This window comes from Mytilus galloprovincialis, chromosome 12 (assembly GCF_965363235.1).
Source record: "Mytilus galloprovincialis chromosome 12, xbMytGall1.hap1.1, whole genome shotgun sequence".
NCBI classification, from domain to species: domain Eukaryota; kingdom Metazoa; phylum Mollusca; class Bivalvia; order Mytilida; family Mytilidae; genus Mytilus; species Mytilus galloprovincialis.
The window spans coordinates 26,454,922-26,479,103 of NC_134849.1; the positions used below are offsets into that span (position 1 = coordinate 26,454,922).

The following is a 24,182-nucleotide window of genomic DNA, read 5'->3' on the forward strand; positions in this document are numbered from 1 at the left end:
ATAACATTAAAAAAAAAAAAACGTTTGCCTTTATAAGTATTTGTTTTGGTTTAAATTAAGGTTCCATTTATATATACTGTCGGAACATTATTGCACAAAATTGCAGAACTATCTATAACAAAGAAGATGTGGTATGATTGCCAATGAGACAACTCTCCACAAGAGATCAAAATGACACTAGAGGTCACCGTACGTACGGCCTTCAACAATGAGCAAAGCCCATGCCGCATAGTCAGCTACAAAAGGTCCCGAATTGACATTGTAAACAATTCAAACGAGAAAACTTACGGCATTATTCAAATTAAAAAAAATGAACGAAAAACAAATATGTAACACATAAACAAACGACAACCACTGAAATACAGGCTCCTGACTTGGGACAGACACATACATACATAATGTGGAGGGGTTAAACATATATGCATGTTAGCGGAATCCAAACCAAATACAATTTTATGTAGAGTTCTTTCCCTTAGACGAAACTTGATTCATGATTAATAAACATCTTAAGAAATAAATGTATATCCACATCTTAATTGTAGATTACTTACTTTAGTGTATTTAATACTCTTTGAATTCAACTATGGCTTTTTGATAGATTCATGTAAATTGTTAAATTGAAATAATACTCGATCTAGTGTTTCAAACAATAAAAAGGGTTTAGTTAATTAAACATTATCAAAATTTACCATTTACCTTACTACTATTTTCGGTTTCGGTTTCGGTATCGGTTTCGGTTTCGGTATCGGCTTATGGTGAACATGTCTATTAGGAACACTGGTAACGGCATACAGAAAAAGGTACAAAACTAAATTTTTACAATGAACAGAACTATGATACATATTATGAAATAACTTATATTATTGTTATATGTTGTCAAAAATGTTGTAAACAAAACAATAAAAGAGTTAATAATGTACTTACTGCAATGCTGCACCGAAGTTCCATGGCTGCACTAAATCGTCTGATACGTGAATCGTATTATGCTCTGAACACAGATACTCTAAGGTAATTAAATCTTTAATTTTTTTTCGATTGATTGCAAAATCACCATCTTTACAAGTAAATGTTGTTTTATATGATATACGAAGACTGTAGCGGTTTTGTAATGTTTTAACAAATTGTAGTAAGTTTAATGTTAAATATTCGTAAGTCTTATTTGACATTCGTGAATCCCATACCTGAAGAGCTATGGTATTATGTCCTTCACAAACAACAAGTCTTTCACAATGAGAAGAATCCAAATCAAATACACCAATATGGCGATATAATATATTTCTATTGCTTCGAGTTTCTTTATCGATAATAACACTCACAGAGTACTGCTTGATGTACCAGGCAATGATATGGTTGAAAAAGGCTGGAGGAAGAAACTTAAACTCTAAACAGAACCAGCTAGTTTTGTAAAATGGTTGATTTCCGTCCAAACACTGCTTTTGAACTTCAGCGAAAGAGCGAGACGTCATCATGCATGGCATATATAACACATTTGAACTTCCTAAGGTCACAATAATATCAAACCGTTTCATCACTTCAATTAAATGCGCTTTGTTGTCTTCATATTTCAATTGTGGTTCTTTCCGAAACAAGCGAGATATAAGTGAATCTTTAAGTTGCCCTGTGTCTTTCAGTTTTTGCCAGTCATCTGATACTTGGATAATATTAGCAATTTTATCACTAACAAGACATCTAAAGGCATTAACCAACCATTTCGGGTCCAGAATAACATAATCTGCTAAGTTTTCTTCATCAAAGTAGATAATTGTTCCATTGTCATTACAGTATTGCAAGCATCGTTTAACTTCATTTTCTTCGCTGATACCAATATCTTCATGTTTTGCAATTTTCATCAATGTTTTAGTTGACGAAATTGGTACATTGCTGTATCTTAACTTCAAAAGAACTTGTTGTAGCAAAAGCCATTTTAACGGACAGTCTTTGCCCCAATCTTCCATATCCATAGCTTGACGTGAAATTTCTTTTCTAATCTCCTCAAACACACTGTCAGTATCCTCTGTATTAGAAATAAAATAAATGTTTCTCAAGTGTTCTTTTTTTTTCTGGTCTCTCAGAACTTGTCCTAAATTATCTTTAAATTGTCTTTGTCGTTTTTCTCTCTCTGAAGGTTCCTTCAACATATTAAAGGCATAGTTTATTATTCAACGTCTGATGTTTTAAGATTCTAATGTTATCTGTGGTATATTACAAAGTTTTCTGTACATCAGCTAGTGCATGTAAATCCGGGTTCTTAAAGAATAAAACTCCAGTATGTTTTATGTATTTCAGTAATAAGTTAAACAAATTTTGAGTTTTATAGAAATTATTTGAAATATTTCAGTTGTCATTTCGTTAAGTTAAAGCACATTTGTTTGGTTCAATTAATTAAATACAATGATTTGTCTTGAAAATTGAAAAACCACTAAAAAAAAAAAAAAAAAAGAAATGTGTTGCTGCTATTATTCTTTATACTTTTAAGTTGAGTATGTGGTCTGTATTAAAACACTCCTGTATTAAAGACCCATGTTGGTAGGTTTATAATCATGCTGTGATCAAACATATATGATTGAACATTTTGTGCGTGGTGCCAAATTGCCATCTTTCTTCAGTGCTGTATGTCATTCACTAAATCATTTACTTTTCAGACATATTATTTTAATTTGATATCTAGACATTGTAACTATATTACATTGAATTTCAAATTTCATACTACGTAAAATTGATAAATATCTTGCTTTTCACACATCAATACAGGTACCCAAATATAACACGAAAATCGCCGTTTATTTGACATATATTTATGTAAACGTTACGTTAACAAAAGAAACATTAGTGACGCTAAAATAATTCATATTAAGGATGTTCTTAGGTGGGATTAGGTAAAAATTAAGAAATTAAGAAATTAAAATTGATACTATCAAGGTGGTAGAACATCAATTAAGGATAAAGGTAAGCTAAAAATATTGATAGGTCATGGACCTCTTTTTCGAGATATTTGAGATTTAACATATGGCGGGAAAAGGCTGACTCAGACTTTTACCTTATATTTCCATTGGTATTATTTGGGTCTCAAAACAAAAGAAAGAAAATCAAGAATCTTCTAAAATTTTGGTAAATGACCTTTCATGAGCTATAAAGTCTTATATGAAAAAAAAATGGGTGTTATGGTGCAAAATATTATACATTGTATTGTATGGAAAAACACCAAGGAGTCCAAACATTTGACACAAATTCTAAAACCTTACCTACGTACATCCTTAAATCTAAATGAAATGCAAATTTAAAAAAAAATGTGTGCCAAAAATATCTTAACAACATAGACAAAATACATAAACAAACATGAGTGACTAGAACAAAAATAACAATAGCACAATAACACAATAGCTTGATGTATAATAACTGATCCAAGTCACAATGTTTTAATTCAATAATAGGAATATAACTTTGAACTCATGAGACAATATGAATAATACAATATTATTTGTAGAAACGAAACTATCGATTGTAAATACTGTAATAGACATAATGTGTAGATTATAAAGAATTGAATCGTCAAAAGAAGTCGAACGTATTGTTGTATAACAAAACGGAACAACATGATCAATCAAATGTTCTTGGAATTTGGACAGACTTCCTTTATAAATCTATTTAATCCGTATAGGGTGCAGAAAATGCTTACCCTGCCGGAGCATCTGATTCAACTCCCGGTTTTTAGTGGAGTTCGTGTTGTTTCTTATTTATTATTTATAACTGTTGATGTAAATATACTTTGGTTTTATGAGTCTTTGTTTACTCCTTGGTTTTGATTGTTAATGTCTTAAGGAATAAATAAGTATCTTCAGTGTTCTGTTTAGTGTGTCGTATACTGCTGTTTTCGTCTTTTTGTGTTGTTTATATAATTGTATGTCTTATTTCAGATTATTGACAATCGATTTATGACTTTCGAACAGCAGTATACCACTGCCTTAATTCGTCCAGGTGACGTTTTACTTATTGTTAGAAAATATTATGTTTTACAGAAATAAAAATGAGTACCTTTATTTTGTCTTCGTTTGTACATACAACAATTATTGGAGGGTCTAGTCTGCCATTCTTTGTAGTTGACCAGTAGCAGTGAATGGCGTCAAACCAGAAACTGACATATTCTAACAATATATATCAGTATATATAATTTCGAAGGTATAAAACAGTAAATAACAATAAAACAATACATTGACTGCAGAAACACATAATCATTTGCCAATATATTCAAAACACACTTCGCAACACATATAGATCATTACGTTAACAAACGAATCAACATTAAACGAGATTATTCCAAATAGGTATATCATAATTTGTGTACAATTTGGTTTATAATTTCATCAAAAACACACCACAAGTGACACAATAAGCTATCTGAAAATTATCTAATCTCTTTTTTCTGTATATTCATGATATTCAAACAATACAATTCTGTCTTCATTCGTGCAAAACATTTAGTTTAAGCATAACGTGAAGTTTCAAGAATAATAGTGTTTATCTGACTGCTACAAAGAGGTTTTACTTTATTCAGAGGGAAATATATAACCACATGTTTAAAATGTCATGTTAGAAAAAATTTCAAAGTAGTGGTGATAGTTTAACTATTATATGTATGGTCCTAATTTGTGAGTGTAGATTTCTTTCTGTCTGGTCAGTATGATACATGTTGTAACCAATACAAATTTTAGAAGCATAACAACATGACGATTTGAAGGGATCAGTTTCTCAATACAAAAACTTACGTGCCGAAGCTTCAAAATCTAACCCTTGGTTCTCAATAGTGCTGAACTCTAAACTATCTGTGACCAGCAAAAACACTGCACTTTTTGACAGAAAGACTTGGTGTGTTGCATAAAAATCCTTCTGGCCAGCAAAATCCCACAACCAACAAAAAGCGGATATATCATCATGTTCCTCTTTCGTAGATTGAAGATATGATTTCATAATTGTAGAGGTCAGTTTGTTTATTTTTTCATCGTTCACAAGGTCAGACTCATTTTCATTTCGGTAGCTGTTAATTAATTTGTCATTCACATTTTTTGATTTCTCATTATCCGTTTGAATTTGATTCAAATCAATATCAACTGCTTCATGTTTGTTTGTATTGTCGGGGATAACTGAATGAATGTCTGGTAATCTGGTCTCTATCCGTACTGTGTCATACCTTTCATCACTACCTCTGTCAGTATCGTCGTTTGGGGAATTTATGTAGTCACTATCATTTGAATTTATAGAAAGTCTTATGTCTGATACACGTCTTGGTTCATCTGTTTTTGAATTTGAAGGTTCCTGATCAATACCAGTTTCTGCAGTGGCGCGTTTTACGTTAAGTATCTTATCTTTATACACTTGTCGAATCAGTCTGGTAAGATCATTGTCAATCTCTGTAAGCATAAAAACAACACTAAAATAAATGTGAACCAAGAGTAAAATGTATAAAAATTTAAATCGCAAAAATACTGATGCTACTGTATTTCATTTGGGTAGCTGTTATGTTAATCTAACAGCTACCAAGGTAAAATACGTGTTGTTATCTTTCTATGTTACACGACAACAATATGAGCAAATACATATGTATGTGTAAACATTTATTTTGTTGTTTGCTTAGTTTATTATATTTACATTTTAAGGTAAGCATTGTATATAAATCTATAATTTATCAAGTTCTTTCTGGTGAAAGTTTTTAAAAAACGAGCGAGATATTATTTGACAAAACCCTAGCTCATCAACTTATTTCGCAAAGCATTGGTCGTAGCTAACAGCTTTAAATTATCGTATGCGTTGATAAGTGTGTACTACATGCGATGGTAAGGTTAAGATATTGTTGTTAAAGTGAGAAAAATATGTAAGTCCCAAATGATAATCGTTAAGTTTGTCTTAGATTCTTGTACTTAGATGACTGCTGGACAAATCCATGGTATATATCCGATGGAGATGCAGAGAAAGCTATATACATATTTTTTCTAGCTCAGGAGAAAATGTATAATTAAACCCAATAAGACCCAATTCCTTTTAATTAAAAGAACATTATCCAGATACATCCCAGAAATGAAACTAAATATTCCAGCGTAGTTTACCTTCTGTTTTTTATAAGTGATGGCTTAAGAAAATTTAATCCATATGAAAAAAGCAAAAGGTTGACAAGGACAGGTAAAAGAAATGTTGCTATACTGCTAAATATAATTCCACAGCCAAATTCAACAAATATGGGGTCTACGAGACACTACCGGATACTGATCACTTACTTTCGGTGAATCACGTTTTGTTCTCGGATGAAGGGTTTCCGCTTTTGGTCGTAAATTTCGAATTTTGCAAAAGAAATAAAGATTGTGGCGATTAAAATTCACTATTGGCGAAAGAATTTTTCAATAAAAAGTTTAACCCAGCAACATCCGCTACCTGCCTATTCTAAATCAAAAACCTATATGTCAGTTGATGTTGTTTTTTGCTTAGTTATCATGCAATCGGATTTAAAGGCTATTTGCCAATTCCCGTAACTGACCCTGCAATTAGACATCCTTTTTTCAGTTGTCTTTCTTATGAGGGACATTTATTTTCATTTATAATGAAGAGCTCGCAGAACGAGCAAATTTACTTGTGCGTAATGTGAGTCATATTTAAGGCTTTCAAATCTTTTTTTATTACATTAATCTGTTGTTAATATAAATACTTTTGAAATCAGAAATTATTTTGTATGAAAAACTAGTTAAACCGCCGATACATTACTTTCAATTCATCATACTTTGCATTGGCAAAAGCCAATTTTGTCTGGTATGGAACCAGTCTACGATTGACAAAGGGAAGTAATTTGTTTAAAAAGTGTGTAATAACAGATTCAAATCGGTAATTAGCAAATGGACTATTGGAAATATGATGACCACTAATACGACATCAATGTCTTAACAGCCTTTCAAACTTGTAACGCAATACATTAATGTAATGAACAGCACATTTTTGTATTTAATGAATAAAACCTGAAACTGAATAAACAAATAGCTTCTTACTATCACATGGACTCCATTCCCCATCAGCAATATTGATATTGCACTTCTCGACTTCAATCCCATCTGTACTCTCTGTAGAAGTTACATCTTCCTTTTTCTGCCACAGTAATCTTCTCATTAAACTGGTTTTCCCTACTCCGTTTTTTCCAATAAAAACAAGTCTTGCAAAATGAAGTTTCCCACATTCACCTTTAAGGCAAAGTTCATGAATAAACTTTTGTCTTTCGTCATCTGATAGAAATAAGAAAAAACCATGCCCTATTAATCCAAAATAGTAAATGCGACTTTTTTTTTTTAATACTGTTATACATATTGGGTATGGAATTGTTAATGCCTTTTAAGTTACTGAGGAAAACTGTCGTGGCTCGGTACTTATAAATCCTGCCATTGTGATATTTTCCTATGGTCGGGTTGTATATTCTTGTCTCTCACTCTTGCTTATGTGCTTTGTCTATAATTCATTCTGTTTACTTTGTTGACATATTTGTTTGTTCTAATGTGATTAATATTATAAAACAAAATCGACTTCTGTTCCCCAAATTTGACATTTTACTATATAATATAATGTCTGTTTGTTTTGTTTATACATGTTTGCTCTTATATGAAAATTAAACTCTATTTAATATTTAGTGATTCAGATCTGATAATCTTTTTAGAATCAGCGCAACTACAATGCATGTTCGTAATTTTAATATAATCAATATTTTTTTTTATTGCTGCTCGGTTTATAACATGTACTGAAAGTATGTTTAGTTATGGTATTTCAAAACATCATTTATATGATAGTTGAATTGGTTGTAGAAGATAGAGACATTATTCGAACGTATAGAAACATTTAAACTGCATTCTTAAAAATCTCATCAGTTTGTGTTTTTTCATACGTTCTCTAGATCTGTTCAGCTTATGTATTTATCATACCTGATCTAAATTCAATACGTTGCATATTTTTTATAATGTAGTACTTTTCTCTTTAAGCTAAATTTGAATGTGTCCTATGATAAAGTGTTACGAAACAACGTTAGAATCTCTAACAATATAAAATATGTATGACAAAGCCAATTTGGACAGCTTTCACAGTTTTTATGAATCAAACTCTATTTGTTTTTATATTTTGAATTGTTTTAACTTTTATAAGAATTAGTGGAACACACAAATTGTATGCTGAATAATTGGTTTAGGTTTGCTCTGTTTATCTGTTTACAAACTTTAGTTTGCTAAGCTTGTATAACCGGTATTTTATAGAAATATATCAACAAGATTGTTTGATATAATCTGTAAGAAATATTTGTAATACTATAACATGTATCAACATGTTTTTTACCGTTAGGTTGTAAAGGATCGCTTTCTACGGTACCAATTATATTACTAGCTATGCATTTGTATGTTGCAAAATCGTCTTTTTCGACAGTTTCAAGGGTCAATATTCTAATTCCGTTACAGCTAAATCCGTTGTATGACTTGATATCAGGAGAAATACTGTCTCCAGTTTCTCTACACCATATCACAGACGTTAGTGGTAAATGTGAACTAAGATAACATTCAAGACCAATATGTCTCCCGTCACTTTCAATCATGTCTTGTGACAATATTCGGGGTGGAACTAAAATTAAAATAAAACAAAAATGTATTAAAAAGCAATTGTTAGCCTCTATTTGCAAGAAAAATAAGATATGCCAATTGAAGAAAAAAACTGCTGAAAATAATCATGATATCAATGTGTCATGCACATTAATCTTTAGTGTAATATTCCAAAATAAGCCCTTCGTTATATCTTTTTTTTAGTCTTGGGGTTTGTCTACTGTTCTTTTGCGTTTCTGTCATGACGTTGTCATTTTGTTTTATTTTCAACTTATAACAAGTACTTCTAATTTACCCTATATATCGTTCGCATCTTTTGTCAAACGATAAATACACACTTAGTATTAATATCATCTGTTCTTAAAATCGATGGTATTTTTTTTCCACATGAAATTGCCTGTCAAATTAATCTAATAGATTAAAATACTTATTTATTTAACATCATATACAGGTATTTGAAGCAATACAAAAAATCGTTGTTCGACTATAGAAATAATCGTTAAGCAAAAGCATACTATTGTAATTTCCTATGAATAATGATAAACAAAGGAAAGTTTGTCAATTTGAATGTTCAATTACGCTGTAAATAAGTATAAATATATCAATAAACTCTAAAATGATTATAGAAATATTCTTTCCAAATCTGAAACATTTTATTCATGTTAAAACACGTTAACCGTTTAGTCGTGAATAACTGTTACGAATACATTAACATTTGATATAGTGTTGCACGATGATTTGATAAAACAAAAATCCTTTGTCTGGACATGTTGCATTTTTATTGTTCATCATATGCAATAAAAAGTTTAATATGCTTGAAAAGCGTTGTTTTTTTTTTTTGGAACCTTTGTTATTATACTTGATTTTGTGCATAGATAATGATAAATATTCGATTGTCTCTGACAAATGCAATCCAAACTTTAGTTAACTCGTGCCGATATGGACCTTAAAGTATGCAGGTTTGTATTGTTGAAAACCATATGTTGACCTTACATGTTCTTTATTTTTTGTAGATTGGATCTTGTTTCTGATTCATGAACCTTCTTGAGATTTTCGTTTTTGTGAGAGTTGCAACCAATTTAAAACTGAAACGTTATTTTCAGAAAGCAGAAAAAGAAGGTGCAATCGGCATCATTGAGAGTAAATCGTGAAAAAGGCAGAAGCTACTGTAGAAAATGCAATACTCGTGCTAATCATACCGTTAAATGCATGTCAATTTATTTTAGAAACCTCCAAACATTATGTACACCAAGCAAAAACATTTTCTTATATCTGTTTCTCAGTGTTTTTCCAATTGTTTCGTTTCAAAGATAGGCATGTACTGAAGCTTTACATCCAGATTATCGTCTTCAGTCACTTCGCAGAACGAACAAAAAATTCATGAATGACCCATGAATGTTAGTCCTATAATGGACTAACAGTTTGGAAGAAAAAAAAACACTTCTACATTCGAGTGAAACCAAATATTTCATCATTACTTAAAATATAACAATGATTAAAAAGTACCTAATGGTTTTGTCTGTTCGATATGAAATTGATGTTTATGTACTCAAATTAATGCTTACCAAAAACATAGGTCCTTGATAACACTATGACAGCAAAGGCGACATAAACTGAAAAGATGAGAAAAATTGTTTTTAATTATAACTTTTGCTTGTTCCTGTTAGGACATTAAATTTAGTTAATTTTCTTGAAAAATGATAGACTCAGAAGTATAAATAAAGGCAACAGTAGTATACCGCTGTTCAAAACTCGTAAATCCATGGACAAAAAACAAAATCGGGGTAACAAACTAAAACTCGGGGAAACGCATTAAATATAAAAGGAGAACAACGACACAACATTAAAATGTAACACAAACAGAAACGGACTAAGCTTTAGACAAAATCCGATGAGAATAACAAATATAACATCAAAACCAAATACATGAATATGGGATAGAAAAGTACCGTGACACGTTTTATAGTAATGTGAATTCACACTCCAATATAAAAGAAAACAAACGACACAACGGAAACACAACGTATAAATGTAACACATACATAAACGAACTATAATATAACAATGGCTATATTCCTTACTTGATACAGGACATTTTTTAAGAAAAAAATAATATTAATAATATTACAGGACTATAATACAAATAAATAGGAAAACATATTAGACAAACAAACACACGAATAATAGCTAACAAAAGGCATCAGGTTTAAAATTCAATACGCCAGAAACGCGCCTCGTCCACACAAGACTCAACAGTGACGCCCAGATATAAAAGTTCGAAAGTCAAAACAAGTACAAAGTTGTACAGCACTGAGGATCAAAAGTTTAAAAAGGTTGTGCCAAATACGGCCAGGGGTTTTCTGCTTAGGATAAGAACATCATTATTAAACTATTTTTGACGACTGAGTATCCCTTTCAAAAAATACCAATATGGGGCATAAAGGGAATCTATAGACGAACACACAATAAAGGTACTATTATCAAGTAATGAATATTCTGTTCAAAATAATTAGAAATTGAAAAATCAGCATTTGACGAAAACAATTGGTATTCACAATTATGATACAAAAATACATTGATGGTTTATTGCGCCGAAAAAATATAATTTTCTTTGAACTAATATCATTTATTGTAAGGATTTTCTACTAACACACAGTATTAAAACAGTCATGATGTATATTGGAACAAATTTTCTCAATTGAAATTTAATTACAGATGTTACACATGTTACATGTACCAATAAAAAGTTTGAAAGTTAAATCAAATTATGTCCTTTAAGATTTCTGTATTATACTAGCAACTTCATGTGGTGTTTAAATTATCAATCTCTTTTTTAATATTTTCTATTAAAAAGTTTACTTTTGAATTTTATATAGATTACAATCCTTTCCATATTGTTTGCAGTCGTTTTGAAAATTTTAAACAACTACATTTTTTTGTTTTGATTTCATATTCTGCACTTACTTGCTATACCAGCAATGATGATAAATACAACTAGGTGTGCATTGGAGTAACCTAAAGTAATAATAAAAGAATGTATTTTGTATAAAAAAAACTACCACTCCATAAACCTTATCATACTTGTGTTGTATATCCATGTAGAATATAGTGATTTGGTCATGAACTGTTAGAAAATATCTATTCAAACATTATGCAGGGTTCAGTTCCAAATAAACTAAAATATAATCTTATACACTGAAAAAAAGCTGCTTGTTTCGTAAATTTGAATAAAGGCATCTGTATTAAAACATATTTTAATGTTCTAATATCATGACAATGGGAACAATTCTCCTTAATGGCCAAATGTCTAATGTGTGTGTACACATATTCATTATTATGATATAAAAACTCTATGACGATGTTTCTAGCTCCAGAAAAGTGGCAGATTAGAACGACCCATTTCGCGTATTTCATAGATTCGAAAACTATATACGTGCTCGCATCAAAACACTTTTTTTCAAAAGATTTGAATTTATGACAAACATCAACTTAGCAGCGATATAATAATAGATCATTACAAAATGATATAAGATAACTAGATACAACTTTAAACGTGGTATGTAAAATGGAACGCCTTTGTCAAACAGGGTTGATAATAGCCAGAGAAATTAAACGATAAACATGTTATTATTCGTAGAATAGAGATCAAACTCAAGATCACATAAGATTTTGGTAGATTGAGTTAAGGCCTAACGTGTGCGTACAAGTGTTTTGAATTAGAGAAATATCCTCTATTCTACCAAACATTGTTGCATAATGCCCAATATATATTTTTAGCCACTGTTTTTTAAGAAAGTATTTCAATCAGACAACTTTGCTGTGAGACAAAAAGACTCAAGTTCATGTTGCAGTGGCTTTGAATTTTATTCTAAAATCATTTAAAAAATGCTTACTTTTTATAATACTTTCGATGAACTTAACTGTATTATTATTTGTGTTGATTGAACTGAAAAAGATACATGTTTATAGTTCAAACAAACTACTCAACTGGAAATTAAAAAAACAACTTGTATTCAATTAGTATTATAATTTGTCTCAATGTCTTATTTACCATTGAGTATATTCGTATATTTCATTATTTCAGAGCAATGATGTTTTTCTGAGATGAAATTTGTGATAAATTCCTTAACCATGTGCGTTTCAAAAATTTGATTTTATTCATAACATTGTGGTAAGTTAAATGGATTTCTCTTAATCACATGTTGTACACGATGTATGGTACAGGAAATAGGCACATATCTTGTTTAAGTATGAGCTCGTTGAACTGTAACTAAAATAAAAGTAACTAGAAAACATTTTTCTTTTAAAACAGTTTTGGAAATATAACTGATCTCAGGTTTTACTGTATAGAAAGCAAATGAAACCCAAAATGAAAAAGTAAGCGTATAAGGCTTTGATTTTCAGATTATATGATTTTAAGAACGTGTTTGATGATTTGATATGCGTTTCTACAAAATAGTCTCCATTTTTGAAAACATTCAATCAGAAATATTTCCAGAAAATAAAAGACAGAAAATAAAAGAAATACATGCATTTTTCTTTCTATGTTTAGTTCTAGTTCAGCGGGCCGATGTTGTACGCAAAAGTATACTGAAATATGTGACATATCCTATTTAGTGTTCCCTGACCCTAAATATATGTATGATTGATACATATTGCAATGTGCACTACACATGCTAGATTCAACATCTTAAGGTATGCAAAAGTACTGTTTAACTCGATATATAAAGGCATGATCAAACCTGGAAGTAAATAAACTAATCCAAGATACTAGGATTAACATTTGTGTTCGCCAGACTTGGCGTTTACCTACAGAAGACTCATAAGTGATGCTCGAATCAAAACGTTTAAAAAGCAAATAAAGTACGAATTTCAAACCATTGTAGACCAATAATTCTGAAATGTATTGACAGATAACACAGGTAAGATAGAGTATTAATAGAGTTATAGTAATAAAGCCAGGTTGAAGTCCACATTTTCTACATAACAAAATGCCTTTACAATGTTTAAAATACGACAGATGTATGCATTCATTTGATGTTTTAGGGCTTTTGTTTACCATTTGCTTAGGTATTTTCCATTTAAAATTTTCTTTGGAGTTTAAATCTTTTGTCGTTTTACTTGTTTCAGTATTATACTTATTACAATGCCTAGTTAATATACTCCTTGGATAAATGAAATTTACACGTCTTTGAGGCTGGATTCATAAACATCCAATTATGTTTATTAAGCAGAAACCAATTAAGCTATCGTAAATGCTTCCCCGAATCAATGCAACTGGATTTGTCGCTGTTTTGTCGAACTATAGGCAAATGACATTTTAAATATAGTCTATTTTGGGAAATGCAGTTCGTATTTTGAAGTTTGCAAACATACCGTACACATAATTTTATTGCACCAAAAATACGTCATAATATAGATGCATGATATTTTAAACGGAGTCTATTGAAAGTGGACTGTTTGACCTTTTTAATTAATCTATAAGTTGTAAATTATAAATATCCTTAGATCGCTTTTTTGTTTCATTGTCTGATCCCACTGAGTTTCAGTATGTTCATATACTGAAATGATAACCTCACTTTTTCAGGTTTGGATAGGGTTGCGTTATCATTAACATAAACAGTTCGCATACCGAGGCATTTTAAAGTTAAAATATAAGCGTTGGGGCTTATTCATAATTCTAACTCATCAGGTGACATGCAATTGTTCACCTCTTTGTATCATATGCAATTAAGAGACGTGTCACACATCATAATTGTATTCTTGTTATTATGACTACATTCCTCGGAGTTCAGTATTTTGGTTATCTTACTTTTTAATGCTTCTATGTTTTATATATCACTACTTCTTTTTGTAAAGTGAAATGCGAATTGGTCTTAAAAAAATAATTTTGGATGTAACGCATCTTCTGATTGGCTGACGTTATTTTGTTATCAGCCCATAGACATAATTTAGACACGTGATCGTGACGTCATCAACGTTTTTTCATGGTTTTCTACGGTTTAAATGGAATTTAGAATTAAATTATAAGAAATGACTGTAATAATTTTTCTGGCTATTCAAAATAAAATAGAAAATGTGATGCATACTGTTAAATAACCCGCTACGCGCGTTTGTTAATGTGCATTAAATTTTTTATGTAATTACTTCATAGACAGAAAAAAATATAACAGTTATTCCTTAATTAGATTTTCACATTTTTGTTATCATTTTAAAAGTAATTTTGAAAAAGTACCGATTGTGAATATACTACCTGTAATGACATTTTATAGATTCTAATTCATTTCAAGATATGATGGCCTTTGACCAATTTTCTTTTCCAATTTGTAGTTTTATTTTCTTCTTTTCTCTCTGGTAATAGGTGATATACACTCAACCACAAAAAATCATAAATTTGAAACTGACCACGTCGACATATGCCAAATTATCGTGATGCTATTTTTGACGTTAGTTTAAAACTAATTTAATGTTCTAATGAAATGGCGGCACCACGATGTTGTACTGCTGTACTATTGAATTTCAAATTACCACCCAAGTTTGTTTATGAAGATTGAGCACTATTCGTAACTTACCTCAACTTTCATGTACAAGGTTATTTAATATATATTTTACATAAACAAAAATTCTGGAACACAAACAAAATGGATTTTTCAAACTGTGTTTTGAACAGATCATCCGGTGTTTCTTTCAATTAACATTTTATATGGTCGATTCGTTAAAGACATCATTTAACATCACAGGCAAGTACATATACATTATTTTAGATTTTTTTACAAATTATATGTTAAGAGGATAGAATGTTTCCAGTAACGAAATAACTTACATTGATGGAAGTATGTCATGGCATGTTGCATTTGTTATTATCTTCCCATCAGTAATGCATTGATCAACTACGGAATAAATGTATGAATAAACTAATATATATATGAATTGTTCCATATGTATTCAGTAATTCAATACCATAATCGAATTTTATTAGATTTGACTTTTGACACTCTCCGATTTTTCTATTAGGTTTTGTATTATAGTATAAGTTTGCCTGGGAACCAATCAACAACAATGAGCCATTTGTACATGTTAAATTTGTATAAATAATTAAACAATAGTTTGTTTGTTTTATGATGTCTTATTCCATATGTGTTGTTCATTATATTCTTCTTCGTGTCTATGAATGAAATAAAATATTTTATTTTAAAAAATGTAGCTGTTATAATATAAACGTCAGGTATTGTTGTCATTTTGTATTTCAACATTACCATTTAAGGGGGTGGTTTGGCTAGTTTCAAACCAACTAACATTTTGTCTTTAAATGTCCTGTACCAACTCAGGAATATGACAGTTTGCTATTGTTTTAGCGTTTCTGCTGTTCCGTTGTTTTCCGCATATAGTTGATGTGTTTCCCTCAGTTTTAGTTTGTTACTAGTCACAAAACAAAGTTCAACACAACTTTTTTTCTAAAAATGTCCTGTACCAGTTCAGGAAAATGGCAGTTGTTATCTGATAGTTCGTTTCTGTTTGTTTTGCATTGGCGTTTGTTCTTGTTGCACTTCTTTGTTTCTATTGTGTCGTTGTTTTTTGATAATTATAATTGATGTGTTTCCCTCGGATTAGTTTGTAACCCGGACTTGTTTCCTCTCAAACGATTTATGACTTCTGAACAGCGGTATTCTACTGTTGCCTTTGTTTACCCGGATTTTGTTCAACTTAATTGAAATATAACCATTGAACAGCGGTATACTTATGTTGCCTTTATTCGTCTTCTTACTATCAAGGGACAACAAATTAGTTTTAACAAATATTAATAAAACGATGAGCAATCAACTTATGATTTATTTTTTAATTCGATTTCTTTGAGTATATATAAAAAGTACCAAGAAAAACAAAAAAAAAGGAAAAGGTTGTGTTCATTCCATAAATGTTTATCGATTTTATATCTAAAAAAGACTCACCTCGTGGTAAATTTGTACATGTAACTCTCACACACGAACAATCTTCCTCAGATGGTTTACAGAAACAACTGTTCTTTGGTCTTGTAACAAACGAATACCCGTTTGCGTGGTCACAGCTACAAGCAGTGTCGGCACTAGAAGAACCATTGCTGTATACTACCTGTCCCTCATCAGCACACTTTGATTTACTGTAGATACATTCACTATTCCCATGGGTGGTAAACACAATGGGTTGATATCTTCCGGCATCACACTCTGCTAGATTAAACAATGGTTGGAACACTAGCTTACTTCCTGTAAGAAAATATCGATTTCTGTTCCATATTTAATTCATTGTAACAGTGTTACATATTGTAGTTTGTTTTTAACACAATGAATGCCACATGATGACCAGAATTTGTCTGTTTGCCCTTTTAGCGTACCTTAGACATATCCCAGTTTTAGTGAAATTAATGTTGGTCAGTCTTTGGTTTTCTTCGTTATGTTTTGTGTAATGTGCTTCTCAATTGATCGTTTTTCGTTGGGTTTTTTAAGCGTTAAAATATTCCATAGTCTCCTTAATCTCTATTTCATAATTAGTACAATGTTTGTTTTCACATGCCAGATGAACAATTATTTTAAAAATCCCAATAGTTACTTTGACTTTAAGATTATCTTTTACTTTAATCTTCATGAACATGATAATATTTTAAATGTTTGATGTTAAGCTAAATAAAACATCCCAATGCATTGATGTCTTGACTATGAATTAGTATAATTGCTTGGATAAATTGGATACATATAATTACAGCACATACTATATCACATTCAATAAACGAGTCATAATAAGAACTAAATAGTTTATTGGTGTCTTACATTTATTTATATGTATATTTCGAAATAGATGATCTTCAATTGTCCTCATTTTAACACGCTTGACATGAATATGTCTTAATCAGAGCGTCACTGGTGAGTCTTCTGTGAAAGAAACGCGTGATTGGCGTACACACTCATTAGCCATGTATCTTTGATGATTTAATTAAAATCATTATGATATTCCATTCTTATGTATTTCCTACAATGTCACACAATTAAAAACAAATAAAGAATATTTTATTAAAGAATATAAGTGGCCCAAAGCTACATAAAAAGTATATCATTTTAGAAACATGTTTTACCTATCCTACTTCGATCTAAACCTAGACAATTTTCCATATATTTGTTTTCTAGTAAATGGAACAAACAAACATATTTGTCTTCCGAAGAACAGGAAATGTTTCCTCTAAGCCTCCATTCTGCTTTGGCCGGACATTTTATGTCATATCCAGTTGCCGTTACAAGTATCTAAAAAATATAAGAAATGTACGGTTTCTGTAGAGCAGAGTGTTTTCTTCCCTCAATATGCTAGGTATATTTTGTAATACGTATTATGTATATTTTGTAATACGTATTTACCTAGGAATGTATTGTTGGACTTTAAATACACATGTACCATATATAAACGTTTAAAGGAAATACTTATGATATTTAGTCACGATGTGAAATGATGCGTTTCAATGTATAATATCTTCAATGTTTGCACTACTGTTGTGAAGTCCATTGTAAAGATACATTGCGTCTGCAGTCATCTACTAATCTAGTTGTTTTGGAGTTTGCAAATTCCGTGTTTTATAAAACTGCAAAGGGTTAAATAAAGCATTCTGACCAAACTTAAAACTATTTTGTAGGTGTAGAAAATAGGTTGTTGATTTCACTATATACAAGTATATAAAATATTCTGTTCCTTAATTACATACAATTACTAATTAAAGGGGAACAACTCTTTATGCTTTCCATAAGGGTAAACTAACTGTCTTATTACTGAACTTTGTTGTTTTTTACAGATAGATGGTGAATTTGAACAAATATAATGGTATATAAGAAAAATGCTTTACCCTTTTACTGAAGTGTTAGAAGTTTACTCAGCGTAACAAGTCTCTTGATGTTATGTTTGATTGGTAATGACTATGATTTAATCTAGAATGTCTTACTAGTGAACCTATATTGATTCATAGAATATTCTAGTATAAACATTATAAGGTAACTACGCATATGATATCTCATATCTAAGCCTGATTATAAATAATTTCAACTGAAGTCAAAAGTGTTAACTGTAGATAATTCTTGATAAATAATATTCTTCAAATATTTACCAATAACAGCAGAATACTAGTAAACATTTTGCCTCATCACTTGTTAAACATCTATCATTTCATCATGCTCTGATAAATCTAAACATGAACCTACAAAGAGAAATACAATCTGCACCCATTGTGTTGTCTTTGTAAGTACAAAAGGGAAAACAGTTTAGAATGTTTAAGAATAATTTGTAATGAAAATAGTGGAATGATTTTCAATTCAGATGTCCAACCTAGTAGAATCCATTACAATTGTCTACTAGTGATGGACTAGAGCTCATCCAAAAAAAAAAAACATGAGGATTTTTCTGAATGTCTGCTTGATCTTCGTTTAGAGAAAATTATAATTACAAAATTATAATTCTTTATTGATTTGCATATCTATACATACTGGAAACTGATTGGTCAGTTAGAATTTTCCACTTCAATAAACCATGTTTTCGATACTGCTTTCGTAATATTCATCTAATCATGTGCGATGTACATGCACGCAGGGATTACGTGATTTTAGAAAATTGATTTGAAAAAAATGCATAACGTTTTATTTCTGTTCAAATGCATCATGTGCATATATAACTGAAAGATATAATGCACTAAAGCTTTGAAATGTATAAAATTTAAAAACGGCAACTAAGTCCATAGTAACAACATGTCAATTGTACATTTCATGGTATAGGCCATTACAAAAAGTGTGTATTAAAATTCACGCGAGTTTCACTTACAAATTTTAAGGACAAACACACATTTTATTTCGATAGGTTACTGATGTGTAAACCTTGGTTCTTAACTAATAGTTATTTGTCTCAGCTTACACACCGATAATCTCTAGACAAATGTGCGTAGGCCTATGGTAAACGTAGGCTTAATTGATGTTTATGCATTTCTACTCTTTGTTGAGTAGGTTCCTTGTAACAAGCGACCATTACGGAAATCATGATCAAAAAAAGCAAACGCTCGAGTGTTGTACCAACTAAGAGATATCAGTTCAATATGTAGTCGTTGTTGTAATGTAGCATCCCAGAATTGGAATATTAACAATTAGTTAACTGGGAATATCTATTTTGTCGTTTAATTACTTTTCTAACCTACCATAACTGTTTAATTTCTAGATGCAAGTCCTGATGTAAAACAAGATTGATTATATCTGTTCTTTCCTTTATGTGATGTCCAAGAAGATAGATTTATTTTCAAATCGACACATTTATTAATGGGCTATACGAAATAACCTTATATCACGACGTGAATGTCGATGATAGTGATAGCTATTTTCATTCTCCCTTAACAGCTCCAATATTATGTCTGCACCATAGGAATAACGGTATAAGGCGACAAGAAAAGCAACACAGTTGGTTCCTATGGCAATACCGATTGTTGTTGAAAATCATTTTTTAGAAAGGAAATCACAAAAGTCATAGAACCATTTGCATATACATGTACCCTAACCCCCACTGGGAAGCATTTATAAATAGAATATCAGCATACACGTGCATGCATGTGTATATTGACTAATTCCACTATTTCCTCAATGTGATATTTGTTAAAGAATACAAATGTCTGAATCAGATTTTATATATTTTAACAATATTAAGGACTTCGATGTGCGAACGAAATATTTAGTAGCCTGTCCTGTAACATTGAATAAATTGAGTAATAACTATTGTTTATTTTTCAATATTAATCGGTTAGACATATTTGTATTAAATTTAAAGGGGAAAACGTGTGCTTCGTAACTTATATATGTTTACATACACAAAGTAAAGGATACTTCCATCTTAAGTTGATGTTGAACCTCTATGAAAAACAATACGTACAGGTAAATAAGTTTATTTAACCCCACTACACCGGTAACTTTTTAATCTTACACTTTAACAAATCTATTTCAGATTTGTTTTGAAAGAGATAACGCGAGGATAATGTTACCTAATGTCTGTTTAGAGTATGTTCACCAAATCACATGTTTTTCAACAATAGCAAGATAATTAGAAACGACAAATAATAGCATAGTGAGACCTTGTATATTTACGCAAAACATTTTAAACGGAAAAAAGATTTTGCAAAATGCTACAAATTTGTATATTAATTGGTTTTGAAAATGTAACAAAAATCTTTTGAAGTCACTTTTGAAAAATCATTTGGAGCATTTTTCATTTTTCAATATTAAAATTCAAAATGAAAAATGCTTCACGTTAGAGCATTTTTAATTTTTATTATTTAAAAATGCTAAAGGTCAGCAATTTTATTGTTTGCTTTTTAGTATGAGATTGAAATATAATTTTTTTCTTCAACAAGCAAATGCAAATGTTTTAATGTATTCGAACTGCTGATAGATTAAATCATTTTAAACATAAACTTACTTTTATGTCTTTTTTTTTAATATCCTCGTGAAATAAAAAAAAATATACAACGTCTTGAATATTACAAATTTCACATTTCATGTAGAAAATGATTTTTTTTTTATAAAATGTACACGGACGATCGTGCGTCATGAAGTCTTCTTGATTGACAACATATTTGTAACGTTCGGAGGACGTGTATTTCAACAGACTGTCGGCATCCCAATGGGAACAAACTGTGCCCCTCTACTTGCCGACTTGTTTCTTTATTATTATGAGGCTGACTTCATGCAGGAACCATCACGAGTTGGTTGACCGTTATGGAATAACCGTTTCACAAATGATATCGGATATGTTCCTTACGTCGTAACTACAATCCCTTTCTCTTTCATGAATGTGAGCTACCGAATTAGACTATTTACCGGATTTGTAATCACATAAGCAACACGACGGGTGCCACATGTGGAGCAGGATCTGCTCACCCTTCCGGAGCACCTGAGATCACCCCTAGTTTTCGGTGGGGTTCGTGTTGTTTATTCTTTAGTTTTCTATGTTGTGTCATATGTACTATTGTTTTTCTGTTTGTCTTTTTCATTTTAGCCATGGCGTTGTCAGTTTGTTTTAGATTTATGGTTTTGACTGTCCCTTTGGTATCTTTCGTCCCTCTCTTAATACTGTCTTATTTTAATTTTATTACTACAAAAATCATAATAATCATAGCTTCATTAGGGTGCATGGTTTAATCAAAGTGTGTAATTCTGATGCGCTTACATATTTTTAAGATTATCAAATGCGTTGGAGAATTGAAATTTAAAAAAAAGGTAGAAACTTATTATTGGAGTTTGAATACTACCGCTAAGATTTCGTATGCTTCTTTAAGGCTTTTACATCTCAAATCATGTGGTGTGTAGAAAATCGGGCATCCATGTATTTGAATGTCACACGACTTTATATGTTATTTCCTGTTATCATGTTTACAATATATATTTGTTCATTATCAGTAAAGCTACTGTACTACCATCTACGTATATCACTACAGAACTCATGAAAATTGTTGTTTAAATGATGTGCATTGTTTATTCAAGTTATGTCATAATGAAGCGCATACCTCTTTTTTTAAGTTCATCAAATCGTTGGATAATTGAAATTGTTACACAAAATAGAAACTTATTATTGACATCAAATTTAAATACTTACGATCAGATTGTTCATGATTATTGAAGTATTTTCCATCTCAAATCATTTGTGTCGTATTTATTCTGTCATGATGATTTTCATTTATGTCACACGACTACACAGGTAATTTCCGTTATCATGTGCACAATGAAATACTTGTTCACTATCAGTTACCACATAACTGGACTCTATACTACTATCTACGTGTTATTTAGATAGTAAAAATAAATGATGAAAATTGAAATAAAGTACATTGTAACCGTTCAAGTGTCAAGTCAAAAGAGATACTTTGAATATAATAAACGTATTTCCATTTCTTTGTTTTCAGATAAGAAACCTTACTCTGATAATATTCCCTCTCAGATCCACGTGTTCGACCATCTGGCAATCAACGATCTGGTATGGACACTTGATCTTCAAGATACTGAAAATGTTGACATTTCAGTGTCGTGGTCAGAAACCAATCCTTACTTTAAACTAAGTTCAAGTAAGTAATGTTATTTTTTATAACACAGAAACAGGACTAAATTTAATTTTGCCTTTTCTTTTTTCCAAAATTCCCTTATTTTTTTTTTGTTTTGATAACACTTTATTTTATGTTTTCGCTGGGTGAAACTTACACAAACATATAAAAATAACATTTGTTTTACTATAAATTAATTGCGTATTTACTTTGCACAGTAGTCAATGATAACGTTATATATATTGAGAGAGAAAGTATCTCAGTTAGTAAAAAAGGACGAAAGGTCCCAGAGGAATATTCAAAGTAATAGATCGATAATAAATTTACAACGTCATGGCTCAAAAGAAAAAGACAAACATACAAGTTATAGTACATAAGACATAAAAAAAATAAGACTCAGCAACATGAAACCCACCAAAAACTTGTAGTGATATCCAGTGCTCCGGAAGGGTTAGCAATCCTAATCGACATGTGGAACCAGTTTTGTTGTTTATGTAATTACAAACCCGGTAAATTTGTCTAATTTGGTAAGTCACATTCGGGAAAAGGAAACGGATTGTAGTTACTACATAAGGACCATCTCTTAAACAGATATTCCATTACGTTAACGGTCAACCAACTCTTGAGAGCTTCCGTAAAATTTATGAAGAGATGATTTCAATTTCACCATTTGGAATTCTTGGTGCAATAGGTTCCTTGTGGAAAGCAACCCTATATCAAGATGGAAACCATCATAGGATTGCAAGCCCGGGAATATCGTATCAATTCGGACATATACATGTTTACTCTGTATTTAGGCACTGCTTGAATGTTGCTACAAAGAAATGGAACGTTCCCAATTGGGAAGCTGAAATCCACTGTCAGATTAATAAAACGTAACATGCACGGCATCTCTTGGTTAGTAGATATGATTTGTTTCCAATTTCATTCTTGTTGTTAAGGAGTTGGCATTTATAATGATATCCGAAGTCTGTCTGGTCATTTTTTTACGTTTTCGTATTTTCGTATTTTGAATTTTATTTGAAATCCACCATTTTCTACTTAAGAAAATACCTGTACATGGCCATAAAAGTGCGAGGTTTGGCATGCCACAAAACCAGGTTCAACCCACCATTTTTTCCTTTAAAAATGCCCTGTACCAAGTCAGGAATATGGTCATTGTTATATTATAGTTCATTTCTGTGTGTATTACATTATAACGTTGTGTCGTTTGTTTTCTCTTATTTTTGAGTGTAAATTCACATTGCGATAAGACGTGTCACGGTACTTGTCTATCCCAAATTCATGTATTTGGTTTTGATGTTATATATATGTTATATTTGTTATTCTCGTGGGATTTTGTCTATATGTGTTACATTTTAGTGTTATGTCGTTGTTCTCTTATATTTAATGCGTTTCCCTCGGTTTTAGTTTGTTATCCCGATTTTGTTTTTTGTCCATGGATTTATGAGTTTTGAACAGCGGTATACTACTGTTGCCTTTATTCTGTACCAAGTCAGGAA

At 30.8% G+C, this 24,182-nt stretch overlaps 1 protein-coding gene across 1 annotated transcript; it reads right to left on the minus strand.

The window, feature by feature from the left end:
- Positions 1–920: 920 nt before the first annotated feature.
- Positions 921–22,363, minus strand: LOC143055275 (uncharacterized). The gene is made up of 13 exons (XM_076228408.1): positions 22,239–22,363; positions 18,724–18,813; positions 17,710–17,875; positions 16,553–16,846; positions 15,427–15,493; positions 12,497–12,549; positions 11,568–11,618; positions 10,169–10,216; positions 8,347–8,625; positions 7,026–7,256; positions 4,764–5,405; positions 4,033–4,142; positions 921–2,129 (listed from the first exon to the last, which is right to left on the minus strand). The coding sequence occupies exons 2-13, from the start codon at positions 18,748–18,750 to the stop codon at positions 921–923; spliced, it is 3,177 nt and encodes a 1,058-aa protein (XP_076084523.1). The 5' UTR covers positions 18,751–18,813; positions 22,239–22,363.
- Between the last annotated feature and the right edge of the window lie 1,819 nt (positions 22,364–24,182).